Below are 22,686 nucleotides of genomic sequence, written 5' to 3'. Positions count from 1 at the left end.
ATGATGATAGTCCTCCTAGCCCTGATGTCCGGTCCTCAAGCCCAGGTGCTCAGTAGGACGATGATGAATGTAGTATGTAGATATGGTTAGGCATATAATAATTAATCTGACTGTAGTTTGTTGTAAAGCCTGATCTGAAGATTATGTGACAATATAATGTGTTGTGGACCTCTAAATCGTCATTTCTAGCTCGTTCAATAATCGGTTTTGTTAGGTCGACATGTTTAACCCGATTAATATATTAAACAAGTAGACCTGTCAATCCATTTAAAATATATAATTTTATTTTTTTAAGCTAGGCCCTTTTAACTCATTTACCATATGATTACAACCCGAAAATTTATTCATGGCTCATTTAACCCGTTTACATCTTTATCACAACTTATTTGAACCTGTAAATATACCAAATTTATGTAGGCATTGCTAGCCATGACCACAACCATGGCTGGACCAGAGGCCCATTCAGACTCACTGAGTTGCTTGAGGTGAGTTCAACTCTACAAGTAGCAGCAAGCAGGACTTGCGCTTGATCAGACTCCAACCGAACCATCAATGCCTATTTGGATGTTCGTTTTGAAAGTGATTATGCGGTATTAAATGAGGACATCCTTTAACTTCATTAATTACAAAAAAAAAAAAACATTTCACTAACAGAAGTTAAAATTTCTGTTAATTTTTAAGACAAATTTACACCCCACAACTAAAGAACAGAATGTGTAATTGTAGGGGTAAAGTTGTCACACTCAAAAAAGAATTGTAAAAAATATTACAAATGACACGATTATAAGAATCGAGTGCATAGTGTCGTAGCAACAATTACACATTTTCCTGCAGCAAGCCTGTCTGCTTAAGACAACAATGGGAGCCTTGTGTTGCTTGATATACTTATTTGCAGCTAGAGGTGGGAAAAAAAACCGGTTAACCGAACCGACCCAAAAAACAAACCGAAACCGAACCGGTTTCTTACATTGTTTAGCAACAAATTCTTCAACAGAATCAAAACTTACGTTGCAGTAAAAAGAAACAACTCCAAAGAGATGATCTCCTCGTTTGTCCCTCCCCAGACCTGCTAGTAGCTTTTTGTTATTAGCGAGATTTTACTGTGTATGTTTGTTTGTTATTAAAGTAGAATTAATGTAAATAGTAGGGGATGTAGTGATTAGTGACCATATAATATAAATATAAATATACACATTTTCTTGTATGTTTTATATTGTGTTTTTAAATGTGTTTATGAATAACTTAAATTATCAGGCATCATGTAGTGGCGTTGATAGCCGAAAGACAAGGGTACATGCACCGATCAGCCGGTGTCCCGATGATTGAGTGCTATGTGCCTTATGTCCAAGGCTTGATGCAAAACTACTATCGAGCCGGGGGTCTCACTGGAAGCAGCCTCTCTATCCTTATGGGGTAGAGGTAAGGCTGTCTATATCTTACCCTCCTCAGACCCTACTATAGCTTTACTATTGGTGGGATATACTGAGTACGATGATGATGATGATGATGATGATGAATAACTTAAATTATTTGGGTATTTTTTATGCCAAAATGTAAAAGTTTTTTAAAAAAATGGCATATTTAATGTAAAGAATAAGATGGTTGTAGTGAAGTAATGTTTATTACTTGAAGGTGTGAGATATACATAAACAACTACATCTATTTATACACAAATAAACCCTAGCTATCAACCCATAAAAGGCCCATGGGCTTTAGCCAACAATATGGGTTAAAACCCTAATTATAACTAAATACAACTAACACTCCTCCTCAAGTTGGAGCATAGATGTTAATCATGCCCAACTTGTTACAAATATAATATATCTGAGGTTTCCGAAGCGGTTTAGTTAGAATGTCTGCTAGCTGAAAATTTGTCTTCACATGAACTGGTTGAATGGAAGGAGGATCAGTTTGTGTGCCTACTACTCGATCTCTGATAAGGTGGTAGTCGATCTCAATATGTTTTGTCCTCTCATGAAATACTTGATTCTTGGCTATGTGAATGGCTGACTGACTATCACAGTATAACCTCATCAAGTCATTAGAAACAACCCCGAGCTCTCTGAGAAGACGACGAACCCATGTCATCTCTGATGTTACATCTGCCATGGCTCTATACTCCGATTCGGCGCTCGACCGGGAAACCGTGTGTTGCTTCTTACTCTTCCATGATACAAGATTTCCTCCAACAAACACACAATATCCAGTGGTAGATCGTCGAGAAATCGGACAACCTGCCCAATCTGCATCTGAGAACCCTGATATCCGACAATCTCCTTCTTCCGTGAAGGCACCTACACGACAATGACCCTGATCGGAGTATAATATACCCAAGCCAGGTGAGGTCTTAAGATATCTTAAGACACGAAGGGCAGCATCCCAGTGACCGGTGTATGGTGCAGCCATAAATTGGCTCAGAACACTGACAGTAAAGGAGATATCCGGTCATGTGACGGTTAAATAATTAAGTTTACCAACCAACCGTCTGTATCGCTCAGCATCTTTCATTGGATCTCCTTCCTTTGGGAGGAGTTTCTTTGTAGGAAGCATTGGGGTATCAACAGGTTTACAACCCAGTAAGCCACATTCAGTTAACATATCAAGAACATACTTTTGTTGGGAGAGAAGTATTCCTTGTGGAGAGCGGGATACTTCTATGCCAAGAAAATACCTCAATCGACCTAAATCGCTGACCTGAAACTGAGACTGAAGAAACTGCTTGAGTTCGGTAATCCCGACCTCGTCATCACCTGTGATTATAATGTCATCCACATAAACAACTACAATAATCTTCTTTCCTTTCCGGTGTCTAAAGAAGACAGAGTGATCGTAGGCACTCCGAGTCATCCCAAACTGTCCTATAACACTAGAAAATCGACCAAACCATGCCCTGGGAGACTGTTTAAGACCATATAGAGAACGACGTAGTCTGCAAACTTTCGAAGCCTCCTCCTCAACAACGAACCCTGGGGGCTGCTCCATATATACCTCCTCCTCAAGAACACCATTAAGAAAGGCGTTCTTGACATCAAGCTGGTGGAGCGGCCAATGATTAATGGCAGCAAGAGCGATACAAATACGGACAGATAGCATTTTAGCAACCGGAGAGAAGGTTTCATCGTAATCAATGCCATATGCCTGAGAATACCCTTTTGCAACCAACCGAGCCTTTAAGCGGTGTAAGGAGCCATCCGGGTGTAGTTTAACCGTAAACACCCAACGACAACCAACAATACGCTTCCCTTCAGGAAGTGTTTCAAGATCCCATGTATGATTGGACTTTAGAGCCCCAATTTCATCTTCCATAGCCTGTCTCCATCCTGGGTGAGCGAGAGCGTTCGTCACATTTTTGGGAATCGGGTAGGAATCAAGGGTAGTGGTGTACGCTTGAGATTCAGGAGATAGGTGGGTGTAGGCAACATAGTCCTGAATTGGGTAACGAGTACATTTCCGGGGTTCCTTGCGAAAGGAAATAGGTATATCGGGAAGTGGGGCACCAGGAGGATCATAAACGGGTGTATCAGAGGTTGTTGGATCGGGTAAGGATGTATTAGTGAGAGGTGTGGATTGCTCAGATGTAGACGGAGTATCGGAGGGTAATTCGGGGTCGTGGCCAGGGTGTGAATCAAGAGTCGCTGATGTTTGACCCCTACCTCGCCTAGCATATGTGAAAAGCAGTGGCGGAGATTCTGTCGGTGGGTCAGAATCAGTAGAGATTGGATCGGTAGAAGGAATTGACACAAGAATGGTGGGGATGGAGATGTGGGTATATCAAGGTCAGGAAATGGGTCAGAAACAGGAGTGGAACACTCAAGAAAGTAAGGACAGGACTCATTAAAAGTGACATCGGCACTAGTAAAGTATCGGTGAAGAGATGGGCTATAGCACCGATACCCTTTTTGAACCCGTGAGTAACCAACAAAGATACAACGAAGGGCTCGGGGATCAAGTTTGATTGTTTTCGAACGATGGTCATGAACATAGGCAACGCAACCAAAGACTTTAGGTGCGAGAGGAAAAGGAGTACCGGTGGGACATAGTACAGAAAACGGTGTTTTACCATGAAGAACGGGTGTGGGCATACAGTTAATCAGATATGCTGCTGTGAGAACGGCATCTCCTCAAAAACGATGAGGGACACGTGATTGGATCATGAGTGTGCGAGCAACATCCAATAGGTGACGATTTTTGCGTTCGGACACACCATTTTGTTGAGATGTATATGCACATGATGATTCATGAATAATGCCGTTGTTTTTTAAGTACGAAGAAAAGTCAGTGGAAAAATATTCCTTAGCATTATCGGATCGGAAAGTTTTAATGGTGGTGTTAAATTGGTTTTGAACATAAGCATTAAATTCTTGAAATATGGAAAAAACCTCACTACGAGATTTCATCAAATAAATCCAAGTAGTGCGAGAATAGTCATCAATAAAGCTAACAAAATATTCAAAACCCAAAGTAGATTTGGTAAGGCAAGGCCCCCATACATCAGAATGCAAAAGTTCAAAACAAAAACTGACTCGATTAGACACTCTAGGGGGATAGGGACGCCTGGTATGTTTACCAAGTTGACACGACTCACAATGAAAATTAAAAGACGAAAGTGGTAAATCTGGACGCATTTGCCTCATAACCGCTGTAGAGGGATGACCTAACCGACAGTGGTCCTCCTTGACTGAAGCATTTGCTGTAGAACATGTAGGACCTGATGGGAAGGTTAAGCGGTAGAGGCCTCCAGATTCAAAACCTGTGCCAATCAGACGGTTCGTCCCTAGTTCCTGAAAGATACAGTGAGTAGGATAAAATTTAGCGGAACAATTGTGTTGTTTAGTAAGTTGGCTTACCGAACAAAGGTTATCGGGAAATTTAGGAACATATAGAATAGACAAGAGGTTTAAGTTGGATGAGGTGTTAATGGATCCAACCCCCAGTACAGGACAGGAAGACCCATCAGCCAGTCGAACAGGTTGGTGGGAGACTTTATTAAGGTTGGACAGAATACCCGAGTTCCCAGTCATGTGATGAGTGGCACCCGAATCAATAATCCAAGATGAAGGACTAGGAAGCGTACCTGAATCGGCCGTATTGGCACATGGAGCAGGAGTCTGAGAGGCTAGAAGTTGCTGGAGACGACAATAGTCTTCTTCGCTAACTGTGTAGGTGGGAGTGGCGGTTGGATCTGAAGTCTCACCAGCGGCAGCCAAACGAGCTTTGGGACGAGGAGGTGGCTGACTTCCAGGAGGGCAGTTCGGGCAGTCCCATTTCGTATGACCTGGTTCCTTGCAATAGCGACAAACAAGACCACCGCCCCGTCCAATACCCTTTTTGTGGGTCATATGAGAACCTCGACCAGTACCCCGACCAGTAGATGTATACATAGCCAATGTATTAGTAGGAGGTAGAGTTGCACCAGGACCATACATTTCCCGTAACAGGTGAAAGGTTGATGCAACTGAAGATGTAGCAGCGGAGTTGCTCAACAGTAGGGGTCGAGCGCTTGAATACTTAGGTGATATCCCGGCAATGAAGGTCATGACATCCATCTTGGTGTTTCGCTCCTCCTGAATCTTCAAATCAGTAGTGGGTGGAAACATAGTGCGAAGCTCATCTCGGAGTTTGCAAAATCGTGTGAAATAGTCGGTAAATGTAGAATCACCTTGCTCGGCCCAACCATAGGCTTGAACCACAGAATAAGCATGAGAGATAGACTCCTTAGTCGAAAAGGATGAAGAGAGGTGATCCCACATTTCCTTTACGGTGGAAAAGTTTTGAGCAATAGTAAGGATTTGTGTATCCATAGCATTCCATAAGGCCATTAGGATTCCGCTATCATCAATTTTCCATTCTTTGGTAATCGGGTCCGGGGGTGGTTTAGTGAGATGATCGTCTTTGTCCATACTTTCAAGACCCTTTTGGACAAAGAGACTCCACGAACCCCAATTTTTTGAGTCAAGTTTGATCGGAATGCGAAGAACAGCTGAATAATTAATAATACCTAGAGCAATCTGATTTTCTGAAGCCTTTTTATCAGCCATTGGATCTGAAAGTTTCTTATCCAAACGAATACACACGCGAACTGAGACTGAAAACTAAAAGTTCCCGGATTGAAAAACTAACAACACAGGGTGGCGCGGAAGCAGAAAATAAGTAACCTGGAAAAATACGGCGGCCAGAAGATGGAGCACGCGCCGTCACGCGGCGGCGCGTGGGCGGCAGTGACGTCGGCGAGGTGGCGCGTGGGAGCGCGTGGGGAGGCGGTTGGACGTCGGATTTTCAGGGAAGGCAAATCGGAGGGTGGTGAGTACGATGGCGGCGGCGGTGAGTTGTAAAAGTCTGCCGAAAAAAGAATTGTTTCGAACAGCAGCTCAAACAGTGACTTGGAACTTCAAACAGATTTGAACTTGAACAGGTCTTGGAACGGAAGTCGGGACGGGAACCGGGATTCAGGTTTGTACCGAGCCAATCTGATACCATATAAAGAATAAGATGGTTGTAGTGAAGTAATGTTTATTACTTGAAGGTGTGAGAAATACATAAACAACTACATCTATTTATACACAAATAAACCCTAGCTATCAACCCATAAAAGGCCCATGGGCTTTAGCCAACAATATGGGCTAAAACCCTAATTATAACTAAATACAACTAACATTTAAAAAGTAACTGCTTAAAAAATATAAATAATATATAAATTTAGAACTTTGAAGTATAAATTTGTAATAATATTTAAATATATCCCTTTTTCGGGTTAAATGGTTCTTGTTAGTCAACGCTCGAATAGTCGTGTTGTGTTCAGGTTAATGTGTGACATGATTTTCAGATCTGTGTCATCCTCGTGGCAGGTTCGACCCGCCAACCTGCGAACAGGACCCATTTAGCAGCCCTAGAAAAAAATATAATCTTTGTAATCATATTTGTCTATTCATGAAAAAAATATTATTATTTCTACACAAAGCCCCACCCGATTTGAGTAAAGCAAATAATAAAAAAAATGTGAATCGAGTACACTCTACCTCAGATCTCTCAGCTTTGAGTTGCTTATATTGTGCACTTTTACGATCAAGCCCTTCCCAAATTTCAAACGGTTCAGTTCCCGGGGTATACGCATGTAAAACATGCTTGCCAGGTGGCGCAAGATTGGGACTAAGTACACTTGGCACCGATATCAACACCACATTTTGATCAGCATCAACTCCGCGATCCCAATCATTTACAACTATATGATGAATCCCTAAACCTTCAGGTATCCCCTAAATATTTGAATATTTAATTAGACACCTTCAATATTGAAGTGTAAAATCTTAATTATATTTGTTTTTTAGACACTCACCTCTGCATCAAATCCCAAATGCAAATGCATAAACGACTCGCATTGCTTTGTATTATTAATTCTTTCCTTATACGATTTTGGAACAACTTCTTTAGGTAATAACTTTAATGTGTCCCACATGGATGCATTGCTCACAACAGCTTGCTTTGCGCGTATAAACTGTGATTATTTATCACTAAAGTTATTAAAAATAAACATCAAATAAAATAAGTTTTGGTTACTCACTTGACCGCTTCTAAGCTTCACTCCAACTGCTCGGTCGTTTTCAACAACTATATTTTCGACATGACTTTTTAAATAAATTTGACCGCCAAATTTTTTTAATCCCCGAACAAGAGCATCAACAACCGCTCCACTTCCACCAATAGGGTATTCTAAACTGCAACCAGGTTTATACCATTCTGCAAACATGTAAATCTGCAAATATAGTTCAACATCAGTGAGTCCAGTGACCAGTGTTTTCATGGCCGGGCCGGACTGGTTAAAAGCCTATTTATTCGTTCCCATTTGAGCAGGCCTGATCGGACCGGATTTTAATTTTTTCTCTCAAAATCTCATTTTATGATTCATTTACAGAGACTACATATTCATTTTAATCTTAATATTTTATTAAAAATTAAAATTGCAAATTCACGCTAGAAAATAAAGTGTTTCCATATTATGTGTTGTGTTAGATATATATTTACATACACACATGAACAGACATAAGAAAACGAGTGTGTTCATGTTCATTTATGTTTGTTTGTTAATATTATTAACCTACAAACTGAATATAAACGAACAGACATAACTGAACATATATGAACAAACATAAACAAGCGAACACCAATTAAAATTAAACATGACCATCAAGTTTCCGGGCCATAAAAAATTATAATAGTATACTGAATTATGGCAGGTCTAAAAGTTTTACTGAAAATAAATGAAAAACTTAAAAGCACTTAAACTAACGATCACAAATTCATAATTGAGTGTAACGAAAAGCAAAAACAAGTGTAAATGAACATGCACATTCATGAACATAAATGAATGAACGAGACATGTGTTCATGTTTGTTTAGTTATTAAATAAACGAATTTCCTGCCGAACAATTCACAAATGGTTCACCGAACGTTTGGTTCGTTTACAGGCCCTTTTGGTAAGACCAATAAACCAGTAAGGCAGCTGTCTGGTGTTGATGCATATTCGGCGTGACAAAAGCTTAAGTTTTGTGTTTAAGTTTTGTGTTAGGCGAACCTGATGGGCTAATGGGCTTGCCAAGCGAACTTAGCGACATGAGCAAGACAAACTTATGTGTGTATATAAACATAAGTTCGGCTTGTGTTTTAGGTTAGACATTCCAATCACTCCACCCATTCCAAGCTGTCTAGAGAGAAAACGAACAAACTGTGTTCGAGGTCTTGTGTTCTTAGGTTGATTGTATTTGCCATAATCAATAGAAGAGATTAAAAGTGATTCTCGCGTGTTCTTATTTTTACACGTCTATTACTCATTATTGTTAATCAAAGGGATTCCGCACTTCTGATCGTACGTATCAAACTCGTCAAGATCCGGCTAGGGACCTACATCTGGTCCGGTTCAGTAACCTAACTACGTCTACCATAAACATGATACTAAATATAATTATTTTTTACGTACCATTATCAGCTGAAAGTACACCATCAGATTTAACTCCAGCAAGCAGGAAAGACAAGAGATCGATCCAGTTCCTAATGAACGGATCTTTGAGTCCCAAGGAGTTAACAACTTCTGAAAACGGTCTCAAAAGCTTTGTGGCACCAAGTGCACCTGTGGGCCCCATTTGTGCAAATGATTTCAAAAGTGAGAGCGCGTATCGGGCCCCAGCAGTTGAAAGAACACCCAAGTCACCCCTGATGGATAAAGGGGGCAGAGCCATTGCAGCTGCAGATAATGGAAGTATCGCGTCCTATTTAAATTGAAGTTTGATTTAGCTTGACCAATATTTGAGGTTAATACTGAAGTGAGAAAAGTAAGAAGACAAAGGTAAATGTTACTAACAAGAAGTTTTCGCCATTCCAGCACAGCATCCGGGCCAGCATACATCTCTTAAGTCCTGAACTTAAAAAAATACATAGATTTGGTGATACAACCATATGCTAACATGTTACAAATGAGGGAGTAAACAAGCCAGCCCCGGCTTGTCTCGTTTAACTAATGAGAGCTCAAACACACTCTCGGCTAGTTTTAAAGCCCAAGCTTGGCTCGTCAGTAAACTTTTCAAGCTCAAACATAGCTTGAACTCGGATCAAATATTATTCATTTATTATATTATTCATATATATTCATAACTATTTGTTATATATCTTTATAATTATGATTTTCATATAATATAATACCTTATTTAGTTATTTTTACCATAATTTTACATATAATAATATTTATGTAATAAACATATATGTCATATAATAAATGAAAGTATGTAAATGATAGGCTCATTTTGGCTCATGAGCTTACCCGATCTTGATAAGCGAAGCTGGCTCTCGGCTCTTTTATAGTAAACCGGTTCGGTTCCAGAACCGCTAAAGCCGGTTCGGTTCCAGAACCGCTAAAGCCGGTTCTCGCTAAGCGGTTCTGGCTAGAACCGGTTCGATCATTTGTTTATCAAAACAAGTTTATACAATTGTATGTCTTCTTTCACGGTAAAACTAATTTAGATTACAACATGAACATCCGTTATTAAAACCCAAGTGTTGAAGTTAAATAAATCATTAGCAACGATAGATTAATGGAAGATCATATCATTTTATATTAAATTACCTTGATAGCTTAAATCAAAATTGATCATGGTTGCTAGTTCTTGAACGTAAAGAAAGAAGATTTGAATTAAAAAATGATTGAATGGATGCCGGTTAATAAGTTACTCAATAAAAAATGGGGATTGGTAATTTGTTTTTAAAACGTTTTGAATATTCCGGTTCTTCGGTTCCAAGTCTAGAACCGCCGGTTTTACCCGGAACCGAACCGGGAACCGTTTAATGCAAATTCTGAGAACCGAGAACCGAACCGGTACGCACATTAGCGGTTCTGAGGCACCGGTTCGGTTCCGGTTCCTCGGTTCTGACGGTTCCGAACTGTTTTTTGCTCACCCCTAGCTCTTTATTACTTTATTTATATGAAATTAAAACTATTTTTATATATTTTTATATCATAATTTTTATATAATATTTATGTAATATATTAAATAAAATATAAATGATAGGCTCGTTTGGGCTCGCAAGCCTACTCAAGCTCGATTAGTGAAGCTTTTTCTCGGGCCCGTTTATTAAACGAGCTTACATTTAGGCTCGAGCTCGTCTAAAGCTCGGTTCGATTCGGGCTTTTATCTATTTGATGGCGAGTAGCTTGGCTTGTTTAATTACAAAACATATTGCAAAAGTACCTTGAAAAATTCGGTGGGACCAATGCGCGATAAAAACTCCCCTTCGGGTACATAAACCATCCATGAGTCATACTTGGCGCATGGAATCGACTCACCTAACGCATCCAATACCTAGTCACATAAAAAAGGAATCAAACACATCTACTATTAAATAATGAAATCAATTATTATATGAAGAGTATGGAAAGACATAATGAATGAATACTAATACTTGTGCAAGGGGATTGGCCTGAAGACCTCTAGACTGAAAGCCCGAAAACAAAGACGGGCCGGAGTCAAATTTGTAATCTTTGATCTCAAAGGAATGGGCAGCGCCACCTGGTAAATCATGGCTTTCGAAAAGGATAACGTGTTTCCCGTATCTAGCTAGAAGAGCAGCACAGCATAGTCCACCAAGACCACTTCCTATTACAACAACATCTGCTTCTGTCTTTCCTGTCATTTCTCATTATATGACTATTTTGCCCTTGTTCATTTGAAATCAATGAATGGAGTACAATTCTACGAGATTTACAAATTACATAATGTAAAAGCAATGGACTACATTTTAACTGAATGCCTGTAAAACGTTCAGTGAATTGTTCTAAGTTCGTTTCTTTAATAAACAAACGAACATGAACAGACGTCAGTTATGTTTGTTTGTTTGTTTACGTTTGTTGATACTCTTAACGAAGGAACATGTTCATTTAATTAACGAACAGTCTAACGAAGAAGATGGAGTTGAAGAATGTTTAAAAAATGGGGTAGAATTGTGTTTGATTTGAAGATAGATATTATTCAAACAGGATGAGAGGAGACCTGAGAAGGATTTGGTTTGTGTAACCGAAGAAGAAGATGATGCATCTTGAGCACTAGTACTAGTAGTAGTGGCCGAAACAACATTACGACCTTGTTGCTTGATAGCAGCATGTACATGTACTAATTTAGGTTTGTTGAATTGAGGAGTAATGATAGGCTTGAACAAGGGGGTTCCTAAAGTAGCTGCTGCTGCTGCCATTATTATTATTACAAGAAACAGTAGGAGATTGCCATATGAATACCCTGGCCTGTAGTAGCAGAGATGGTGGTTTTGTAGTTTGAAAATGGCCACGCCACTGCACTCGCCTCACAACCCATAATAATATTCTTTTTCAAAATCTATCAAGAATAATAATTGTAATGACCCAAATGTATTTTCATTGCACATTTTTTATCTAACCACTTCTTTCATATGTTTATCATCTAATTTCAACTGGATTTGCTATTATTATCAATTATGTGAATGTTGATCATCTAATTCACCACAAACCCTTTGACCAGTGTATCCGTATTTACACGCAGGCATATAGGCATGGCACTATTTCATGCACATAGCTTTAGCGATTTAGCCATCAAGCAAACATGATAAAACACCTATTGGGTTTCTCAAATAGAAACATGGCCATGACTCTTAACATGTCGGGATTCTCATGCTTGTAATAACAACAGAAACAAAAGACTGCATCAACACCAATATCATCCTTTCCTTGATGAAACAAAATCCAAACCACAGTTACATAACACCACGGTCATATCTCTCTATTATATGTGCATATATCATAAACCAATTCCGGTTGGTTAGCTTAGCTTAGCATAGTATTATACGTACAGCCACTCTTAAAAGCCATAAAATTCAGCTATATAAACAAACACCACCCAGCCATTCATAGCTTTGCTGGATGGACAACCAAGACTCCCCATTAACTAACGGGAAACTTGCTTTTTCATTCAACAAAAAAAAACACATCACTTTTGTTCCTGTTCCGCTTCCTGTTCCTTTGTAACTAGGGTAAAATGTCCATTCTACCCCTAAGGTTTCACAAATAACCCTGCTTTACTTCATCATCCTTTTTGCTTCTGCAAATACAAAATTTCATGGGCTCCCAACATCCAATACTTCTAGAAAATCAATGTCTTCACTCAACTGCAAATCACCAACATTAATGGTCGGATTTAAACAAGATATTAGTAACATTATGTCATTTCTATGGCATGTATTATTACTTACCAACTTACTTGCTTGACCACAAAAACAATAAGAAAAAAGATAATGCTATTCTACAAGTAAAATCCTAAGAAAACAAATTTATGGTGACTCTGGTAAAAAAGAACTGCTTTTGAACACAACTTTACAAATGATAAAAGAAAGTATATAGATTGCATATTTAGAATTTAAACAACAAAATATCATAACATCAAATATACCCTTTTTCATTTTATCGACATTTATAACCTTACTTTATGCAAGTATATTATAGATTATGATTGTTTGATGTGTACTGAGAAGGAGAAGATATAATAAAGTATACTATAAGTTTCATTATAATAGATATCTTTAATATTAATTTTTTTTAGTACGATGTTATTTGAGTTTTTTAAAAAATATGAGAAAGAAGATTTACCTTAAGAGACAAGACTAAGAACCAGAACTCGACTTCTGAACCCAGACCTGTTTCTGCATTATATTCACATCTTACAAAAATTAGTCATTGTTAGGAAATCAGGAAATGCAGTCACCAATATGGTCTTGATCAAAACACACCTCATGAGAACCAGAAACTCCTCTTTTCAAAGGCTTTCCCTCACTTATATTTGAAGAGCCGTCTGCATCCTTAACATTGTAAGATGGTCCACCAGGCCGATTCCCGTGTTTATAGGAGCCTACATATTTATCTAAAAATCACTTTCTTATCACATGATAAATCCTTCATGTTTTTATTGTATATGAGCATGTATGTGTGTTTCATCAAATGCACAAACCAACCGTTATCAACGGAGAAATAACCACCACGTCTCCCACTCCTTGCAATTGACAGGTCATTCTTCACCTCTCCATGAGTTCCTGTTGAGCCTTTTTAAATGTCAGCATAACTATATTGTCAAACCAAAGGATGGCAATTTTGACCCATTTACTAATGCACAGGCCAACTTGGACTGTGAATTTCAAATGGGTCAAATAAAAAAACTAGCTAAAGGGGGAACTGTGCAAGTGGATCAACATGTTAAAAGTCGCCCAGCGTCTATCATTAATGAATACAACCTCACAGTCATCATATGCAAAACTTAGATGATTATAGTTTCTGCAATCACAATTAATGCATAACTCATAAAAAAAGAGCAAAAACTGTTCGTGGGGGGCAACTCAACCTGACACGTATAGAGTATAGACCCTTACTCCTAATTCTGCATTAAACGTCACATGCTGACATTGGAATTTAGGGGTGTAAACGAGCCGAGCTGAGCCCGAGGTCAGCTTGTGAGCACTTTTTCAAGCTCAAGCTCGGCTTGTATATTATTTAATAGTTAATTTTATCTACTAAACTTATACACATTTTTAATCACTAATTTATATATAACATGATATATATTCTCTAGTTATTTTTTTTAAATCTTAGGGGTAAATCGCTGTTCTGATCCTTGGGGTTTAGTCAGAATTGCTATTTTGATCAGCTTTTAATTTCTCGCCAAAAAAACATTGTGGTTTCCAAAACTTGTCATTTCAGTCCTCTAGACTAACGCCATCCACTAGAACTAAAGAAAATCCTTACTTATTTATATATATATTTGTTTTTTTAATATGGGTATTTTCGTCAAATCACATAATAAAAAACAACAGACCTAATGAATGGCGTTAGTCTATGGACCTGAATGACAAGTTTTGAAAACCACGTTTTTACAGTGAATAAAAAAAACTGATCAAAACAGCAAATCTGGCCAAGCCTCAGGGACCAAAACAGCAGTGTACTCTACAATTTATATAACAGTTACTATTATACAAATACATACATACATACATACATATATATTTTAAATATTTAATACATTAAATTAAAATTATAAAACTAATAGGCTCATGAGCCAGCTCAAACTCGATAAGTGAAGCTCGGGTTCAGGCTAATTTATTAAACACGTTATTTTTAGGATTAAGCAAGTTAAAGCTCGGCTCGATTCTGCTTTTAGCGAGCCAATCTCAAGTAGCTCACAATCAATTCAGCTCGTTTAACCGTACCTTCCGCAGACTCTAGTGGCACTTGTGTAGATTGAGAACTAGAAGACGAAAGGGGTTCATCAGGCCGCTTAAGGGGAGTCCAAACACCACGTTCAGGCCTGTCCTTGTTCCTAGTACTACGTTTGTCATTAGTATTATCATCTGGCAAACCATTGGAAGACCTAGGTGGCAGTCTTCTCTCCATGTTTGGTGGCTGATTCTGCTGTTCAGATTGATTTTGTTTGTTCACAAGTATGCTTCTAATCACCCTTCCCTCCTGTTGCTGGTTCTGTTTTGTACCACCAGAACCATGCAAAAGTTTAACAGGTGATGATAAGTTTATCTGGAATCCAAATAACAAAATATGTTATAAGAACTAATCAAAGTTTTGTAGGAAAAAAAAAGAAAAAGAAAATATATTTAATATTTACATTAGGAATTTCTTTCTCTTTTCCCTTCAAGAGCAGAATTTTCTTTTTCCCGGTATCAGCAGAACCTGTAGAAAGAAGTACACATAAAAGGAGCAAGCAGCAATGTTAATTGATACAACTATGTAAACGAACCAAATGTTTTGTGAACGAGGAGAAGTTCGTTCATTTAATTTACAAATAGACATATGCACAATTCTGCGTTCATCTAAGTGAACAAACAAACAAACATTGCATGCGTTCATTTATGTTCATTCGTTTATGATCATTCGTTTATGTTTGTTTGGATATTAATAAAAGTGTATGTTTTGGTAGAATCATGATGGATTATTTGATAAATCATGTACATTTTAACCACTAATTTAGATGTTTTTGTTAACCATTGACATTAATGGATACTTAATGTACCAGATGTATTCGTTTACGTTTGCAAAGTGTTTGTTTAGATTTTTAACGAATGAACATGAACGGGCACGAACATGTTCGTCTTCTCCACAAACGAACATGAACAAAAAAATCTGTTAGATTAATTGCTCGTGACTTCGTGTTCGTGTTCGGTTAAAGTTTAGTTGAACGAACATGAACATGCCCCCATTCTTGTTCGTTAGGATATTTTACCAGCCCAGATACGCGTGACAAGCACATACCCTCCAATACTACACTTCCAGATACAGAAGAAGAACCAGCAGGCTTTTCAGAAAGCTGTTGACCATCACGGTTTTGGATCTGGACATAGGTTGACTTTTCTTTACCACTCCTGCTTTTCCCAGTATCCCTCGGCACATACTGCCAATGAGAAAAACAAGATATAACCAAAATTTCACTTATAACTGTCATATCACAATTTGTAGGTTTCATACCATGGTGGTTGAAGTCCTCCTTTCAGAACCACGTTTCACTGCAGCTGAAGTAGTACTTGAAGAGGGCCCGCCACTAGTCCTTCTTGCCGATTTCCCATTAGCCAAGGCCCTCTGCATAGGTTACCAACAAACAAAGAAAGCATGTGCACATGTGACATGATATATTTATACAGTGGTAATAACAGTTGCCATAAAAACATTAAGCAAAAAAACTAAAACTCGTAAAGCAGCAAAAATTACAAGATAATGTGAAAGATCTTACACGTCTTTTTTGCCAAATATAAGCAACAGCATTTCCTATCTCACAACTAATAGCAACTAGACTTGTAAACGAACCGATCATCAAGTGAACAGTTCGTAAACCGTTCAGCGGGAAGTTTGTTTATGTTCATTCATCTAATAAACGAACGAACATAAACACATGTCCCATTTGTCCAATTATGTTCGTGAATTGTTCATTTAAATTCATTTATAAATGTGTACGTTCGTGAATGTTTGTTCATTTAAATTCATTTAAAATGTTTTTCATTTATGTTCATCAGTTTAGGTTTGTTTATGTTCTTTTGTTTACTTTCATTAATACATTCACTTCAATTTTTTTAGCGTGCCATAACTTAGTCTGGTTTTAATAACTTTTAGGCCCAACACATTGTTCTTCACGTTACTTTTATACTGTTAACGAACGAACATAAACGAACACATACATGTTCATTTTCTTAACAAATGAACACGGACAAGAAATCCTTGTTCGCATAATTATTCGTGTCTGGTGATTTGTTCAGTTAAAGTTAAACGAACGTACACAAACATGCTCCATTCGTGTTCGTTTAGTTCGTTTACAAGCGTAATAGCAAACATACCCGAGATGCACCCTTGGCAGCTCGTTTCTGGCGAATAAAATCCATTAAGGGAGTAACTATAGGCGCTTCTTTAGCAGCACCTTGAGAACCAAAAAAATAAAATAAGCTGTATTAACTCAATTCAATGCAATTGCAATTTTCATTTTTAAGAATCAATTTTATTTTCATTTAAGACTAACCAGCTCGCTCTGCTTCTTTTCTTTCCAACTGTACCTCTGCACTAGGAAGATTCTCAACAGGCTTTGCAAGTAATTCAAGGAATTCAAGATATTGAGGATCTATATGTTAATCAAAAGTTAACTATTAATAATATATGACAAAATTATCATACAAGAGTAACCACTTTATGTCTTTAGCCACCTAGATACCTTTGTCAATGGTTCCTTCACGTCCATCTTTCTTAGACCATTGTTTTGGAACACGTTGTGAAGGTGCATACTCAACAATAGTTTTAAATTGTGTACCTAAAACATAATAATACTCTGATGAAATACTTAGGTCTATAAACGAACCAGAACCGTTAAGCAGGAAGTTCATTTATGTTCATTTATTTAATAGTCGGACAAACATGAACACATGTCAATTGTCAAACTCATTCATTCATATATGTTCGTGAACGATCGTTTATGTTCATTAGTTTGAGTTTGTTCGCTTATGTATTCTTTTAAATTGTTAGGCCCATTACAACAAGTCTAGGTTTAATAAATTTTTTGGCCCAGCAGATTGATATTTATGTGTACTTTAAATTTATCTTTGCTCAGCTATGTTAAATATATTCATTCATCTATGTTGTATTCGTCCGTGAACCGTTGGTTTATACTATTAACGGACGAACCTAAACAAACATGTACAGTTCTTTTTCTTAGCAAAAGAACATGAACAAGAAAACCCTGTTCTTGATCAGTAACGAACGAACACAATCATGTTCTCTTGGTTCGCTTACAGGCAAGGTTTAAAAGTACGGAATCGCGCCTCGAGGCGTTTTCCCATAGCCTCACGAGGCGTAAGCCTTGAGGCGAAACGAGGCGTAAGCTCGAGGCGGGATTTAAAAATAAATATAAAAATTATATATCTTATTAAAAAAATAGTTAACATCAAACAAAGAACTTTCCAAAATAATTTCATCATCAGATTCACTAGTCATGAAAAACACACAAAAGTCTAAACCATAATAAAAGACAAGTTTGAAACCCGACACCAAAAGTTTAAAACATCAAAACACAAAAAGTTTTTAATGAAATTCAAACAGCATGAAACTGGTCATCCTCAAGATCATCTTCCTCAACTGAAATTACTTCAATATCGTCCTCCTCATCAATCAATTTTTTACCGCCAAAAAAATAGGTTTTCCCGCCTCTTACGCCTCAGCCGTACTTTCCGCCTCGACCGTTTTTTTCCGCCTCAGCTATGAAGAGGCGTACGTTTATTTTTATCCTCTGAGGCGCCGCTTCAAATTCGTTTTGTTACCGCCTCGAACTGAGGCGCGCCTCGAGGCGCCGCCTCACGGCGTTTTTTAAAACCATGCTTACAGGCCTAGGTACACTTAATAAAATGAATGAACACACATACTAAAATTCAACAAACACATAACAAAATCAATGGACATGAAAAAGATGATGACAACATTTCAACTGTTAAATGTATATGGTCAGTATTAGTATTACCCTTCTCATTAACAAACACATGGCCATCAAAGAAGTCTGCAAACTCAATAACATCCTCTGGTTGTTTAAAGTCGATGTAGGCTCTAGAATATGATTGACACTTTAAACTGCAAACATGTTTAGTGGAAGATGTTAAAAAGAGATGCTTTCAATAAACTAGGAAACAATTGAAAAAAGTTCCACATTGGTAAACAGGTGCAACTGTTACAGCAGTAACAAGATTGCATTAAATCACACCAATAATGGGACGTCCGTTAAGACAGTTATTTATACGTTGATGATAACATACGTCATCTTGCTAAAAAATCTGAAGTTAACTAAAGATCCAAGAGCTGATTCAAGCTCTCTCTCTCTCTTTTGTCAATCGTGATGTCATTTACCAAAAATGAACACCAACAAAATCAAGAGATGTGGTTAACAGTTATTCCCCAAATATTTGGAAAATTCAGTCGTTGTTAAATACATTATGGCAAGTCAAAAACATATAAGACAATTAGCCTCATATACTCCTTTTAAAAAATTTCGATCATGTTCCTTGTCATTATACTACACAAACTATTAATCAAGCAAGTGTTTAACAAGGCAATTAAGGTTATAGTTTAACACTTGGGTTTGGTGGTTTGAGCGTGGCAGTAAGTAATATGTTTTGTGTTCTGCTAAACAGGTGTTATGATCGTAATTACAAGTTTTTTTTTCTTTTTTATTACATTATGTCACTTCATAGAAACATCCAAACGATTTACAATGAAGTGGGCAGTAAGTAATATGTTTCCGTAAGCGGGCAACAAGCTGCGCCGCAACCCCCTTTTGGATAGCAAACCCAATCCGACTAAAAACAAAGTTTTGATCGTAATTAACGAAGGTGAAGGTAAAAGCCTAACCTATTCTTTCCGGAGAGAAAAGAAAACCAGCGGTAGCGGCTGGCGAAGCGAGCATCGATTTGGTCGATGAGGGCAGACTGAGAGATATTATGGGGCAAGTGCCGAAGCACAACCTTCGTTCGATCGCCTCCCTTCATCCGTCCGTCCGTACAATAATAATAATATCCACAAAACAAAAGTAAACCCTAGAAAGTATGAAATTACATCTTCGTAAGTAAGGGGTGATTGGTGCCCTAATTATAATATAATATAATATAATATAATATAATATAATGATTGAGTGGGAATTGGAAGAGGAAATTAGAGATTGAAGGTGTATTATTGTATAGAGATTAAGAATAAGTTTGTTATTGTTGTTGTTGGAGTGTTGTTTCGTGTGGGTTTGGGATGATGCATGTTTGGAATGAAGAAAGGAAGGTCAAAATCCCCAAATTCAATATGCGACTTGGAACTTGAAACTTCTTTGCTCCTTTGTTTATTCATGACATCATTCAAAACTTTATATTTGTTTCTTATAAAATCTTTTCTTTTCTTTTATTACATGCGTTCGGGTATACCCGAGTGAATCATTCTTGTACGTGATGCTCATCATTCATATTAATGTCGGACTCATCCAGAAACATTATAAAGAAGGAAACTTCACCACCACTGTGGAAAATTTTCATCGCCTCTCATTCCATTAAAACCCAAAGCTACCTTTCGAATTCAAAGATTTAGAGTTTTTATGTGGAGTCTTTGCTCTTCAAACTTTGGTTTCAAGAATCACTGATTGTCCTTTCTATATCCACATGTACAACTAGTGTATAGGTGTATATACATATAGACAAGAAGAAACTATCAATCGTTCAATACCGTAATTGTAAAAGTAAATCTCAAATATATTGATATTATATGTGTCTCTAATCAATTAATAATACAAGGGTTAAAACAGTCACTGAGATCTCAACGTCCTATACAAATGGTTTTGAATTGTAATATTTGTTGTTATCGTAGTTTCATGGCCTGGCAATTAAGTGTTGATTACAAAATTCTTGTTACAAGCTACTAAAAGTTAATAAAGTGATCATTTCTTATCAATTGAGTTCTGGTGTGAAGATATTTATGAACTATCAACTCGGTGTAAAGGGGTTGATTTTGTGATAACTAGGTAACAAACTCGTTGTGTTAAGACGCGAATTCAGTTAGAATTGTAATGTAACAAAAAATAAATTAATTAATAAACATATTTAAAACCATCTGTAGTTTGTTGGCATAATCTATGTGGTACTAGAACTAAACCAAAAACAACAAATTATCATTTAAAAAAAAGTGGTGTGTTGAGACAAGGAACTGACGCAAATTTGGTTAGTATCGGATTATTAGCACTGAAACTAATGGTTTTAAATATGTTTAAAACCGGATATGTTTGGACACAGAGCTGAGATGTGGGCTATACCACACCTGTTACAATGACCATAGACTGTGTTTTGCGTTGATGCCCACACAAAAGATGGTTGGCGATTTTGGCCACCAGTTCCACGAGAATCATCTCGATTTCTGTTATTATTTCCGCGGTAATTACCACGTGAACCGCCACGCCGATTTCCATGATAATTATTTGAGGAACGATGTGACACCCGGTAAATTTCTCAATCCTATAAACTAAGTAATCAACCTAATAATTAGGTGGTTGTAAATATTAAGCGCGCTATGTTAGAATCAGCGCGGGCACGTTATGTGCGCCCTGCGCGAGCGCGCCATATTAGTCAGCGCGGGCATGTTATGTGCGCCCTGCGCGAGCGCGCTATGTTAGAATCGGCGCGGGTATTTGTTATGAGCACCCTGCGCGAGCGCACCATGTTAAGAACCTGCGTGGGCATATGTTATATGCGCCATGCGCGAGCGTATTGGTTTTATGTTTCTATAACTTAATGTTGTCTAATGGGTTGACCGTCTCGCATGATGCTAAGGCGGGTGCATCCCAAATCGTTTATACGCGTGCGGAAGGGGAACTAACCTTCCCGCATGGCGGGAACATGGAGAACTAGTTTGTCTGAAGCTCCAAGATGGAATTGACTTCAACATGACTGATCACTATGTTGAAATACCAAGACCACCTGGAGAATCTACAAATGAAACTCAATGTCCCTGACTGCGAGAAGGTCACGCACCTACCCGCAGCAAAGAAATGTCCTTCACGCAGAAAGCCATGCGCACAAAGTAATACGCGCAGAACACTTAGTCTATTCTCCAGTTGTAAGGAGATTACTCCCGCCCAAAAAGAAACGGTAGCGTGTTTCAGAGATTTTCCACTTTTTACTGTACACTGACAAAGTACCTGAAAAAGCACACTGTAACATGAAAAGTCAACTGTCAGCCACCCTACTCCCACCAACCACAGACCTGCATGTCCTGTCCAAATCAAATCAAAATCTTTTATCCACTACTCCACTCTTAAATAAATAATAATAATTTCCATACTTTATCATCATTACACCTAGATACGAAGAGATTACAATCCCCTAAAGCAAGGGATTGTGTTCCCTTGAGTTTGCCTATAAATATGTAACCTAAATTATCACCCAAAACACACTTCAAACTTCTCTCTTAAGAACTGCAACTTGCACTAATCATCTCCCAAGCATCCGTTGTTTTCGTTTCCGATCCTGTTACCAGGTAAGCCTAGAATATAACCTTGAGATCTGCTTTCCAACCCTTATATTCTCCTAATTCTTGATCTTAATATATATACTTCTTGTTATTTAATCGCATTCTAGACCTTCAATTCCGAGGCCAACACCAAGAAAACCCGAATCTCGATTAATCCCTTAACAAGAACCACAGGTGAGTCTCACAGCCCCTATTCTCGCTGTTTTCACTGTTTTTAAACTGTTTTCGGGGCGAGGGACACGTACTTAAATAATGTTTTATCATGGTATACTTACAAGCTATGCAAGCGATTATGTGTTTAAATTATATTTCATGATGAGCAATGCGAACGGTTATCTAAGGTTTTCGATGTATGTGCGCTAGAACTCGAGTAAGTGATCACTTTACCATTGGAACTCTAAGGGTAGGGACTGCTGGTTTGATCCACCCACTCGTAGGGGTCGCACCTCTTTGCATGGACGAGTGCCTAGTATGGTCATGGGGCAGTACTATGGGTTTGAGCCCGCTCGTAGGGGTCGCGCCTCTTTGCATGGACGAGCGCCTTGTTTTCCGGCACAACGTCCGCGCGTAACCCGCGGGACGGAATTATTGATTAGCTCGTAGGG

General features: G+C 38.1%; 1 protein-coding gene and 1 pseudogene across 6 annotated transcripts; both read right to left on the bottom strand.

Annotated features, from left to right (window-relative positions):
- Window positions 1–344: 344 nt before the first annotated feature.
- On the bottom strand, window positions 345–11,730 carry LOC143626644 (uncharacterized; annotated as a pseudogene).
- A 543-nt stretch (window positions 11,731–12,273) lies between these two features.
- LOC143626664 (regulator of nonsense transcripts UPF3-like) lies at window positions 12,274–19,590 on the bottom strand. Of its 6 annotated transcripts, none has more exons than XM_077096665.1 (13): window positions 19,433–19,590; window positions 18,552–18,658; window positions 17,256–17,351; window positions 17,067–17,165; window positions 16,888–16,967; window positions 16,028–16,138; window positions 15,815–15,953; window positions 15,171–15,235; window positions 14,761–15,082; window positions 13,516–13,602; window positions 13,294–13,424; window positions 13,154–13,206; window positions 12,274–12,675 (listed from the first exon to the last, which is right to left on the bottom strand). In XM_077096665.1, exons 1-12 carry the CDS (start codon window positions 19,567–19,569, stop codon window positions 13,168–13,170), a joined length of 1,413 nt encoding a protein of 470 aa, XP_076952780.1. In that variant the 5' UTR covers window positions 19,570–19,590; the 3' UTR covers window positions 12,274–12,675; window positions 13,154–13,167. The 6 variants fall into 6 exon arrangements, with proteins under 6 accessions (XP_076952780.1, XP_076952782.1, XP_076952781.1 ...); XM_077096667.1 differs by having other exon boundaries at window positions 13,294–13,412; XM_077096666.1 differs by having other exon boundaries at window positions 13,516–13,593.
- Window positions 19,591–22,686: the final 3,096 nt, after the last annotated feature.

Source organism: Bidens hawaiensis, unplaced genomic scaffold, assembly GCF_021521415.1.
Source record: "Bidens hawaiensis isolate Kalapana, Puna unplaced genomic scaffold, B.hawaiensis_p1.1 tig00004474_1, whole genome shotgun sequence".
Classification (NCBI taxonomy): Eukaryota; Viridiplantae; Streptophyta; class Magnoliopsida; order Asterales; family Asteraceae; genus Bidens; species Bidens hawaiensis.
This window is presented reverse-complemented; position numbering and strand designations above follow the sequence as displayed.

Excerpts from the sequence above, each read along its gene's own strand:
- LOC143626664 (XM_077096665.1), bottom strand. The coding sequence starts at position 19,569 with ATGAAGGGAGGCGATCGAACGAAGGTTGTGCTTCGGCACTTGCCCCAT. Across the intron at positions 17,352-18,551 it reads TGTGTTTGTTAATGAGAAGG|GTACACAATTTAAAACTATT; the intron begins GTAATACTAATA and ends ATTATGTTTTAG. Across the intron at positions 13,425-13,515 it reads TTATTTCTCCGTTGATAACG|ATAAATATGTAGGCTCCTAT; the intron begins GTTGGTTTGTGC and ends AGTGATTTTTAG.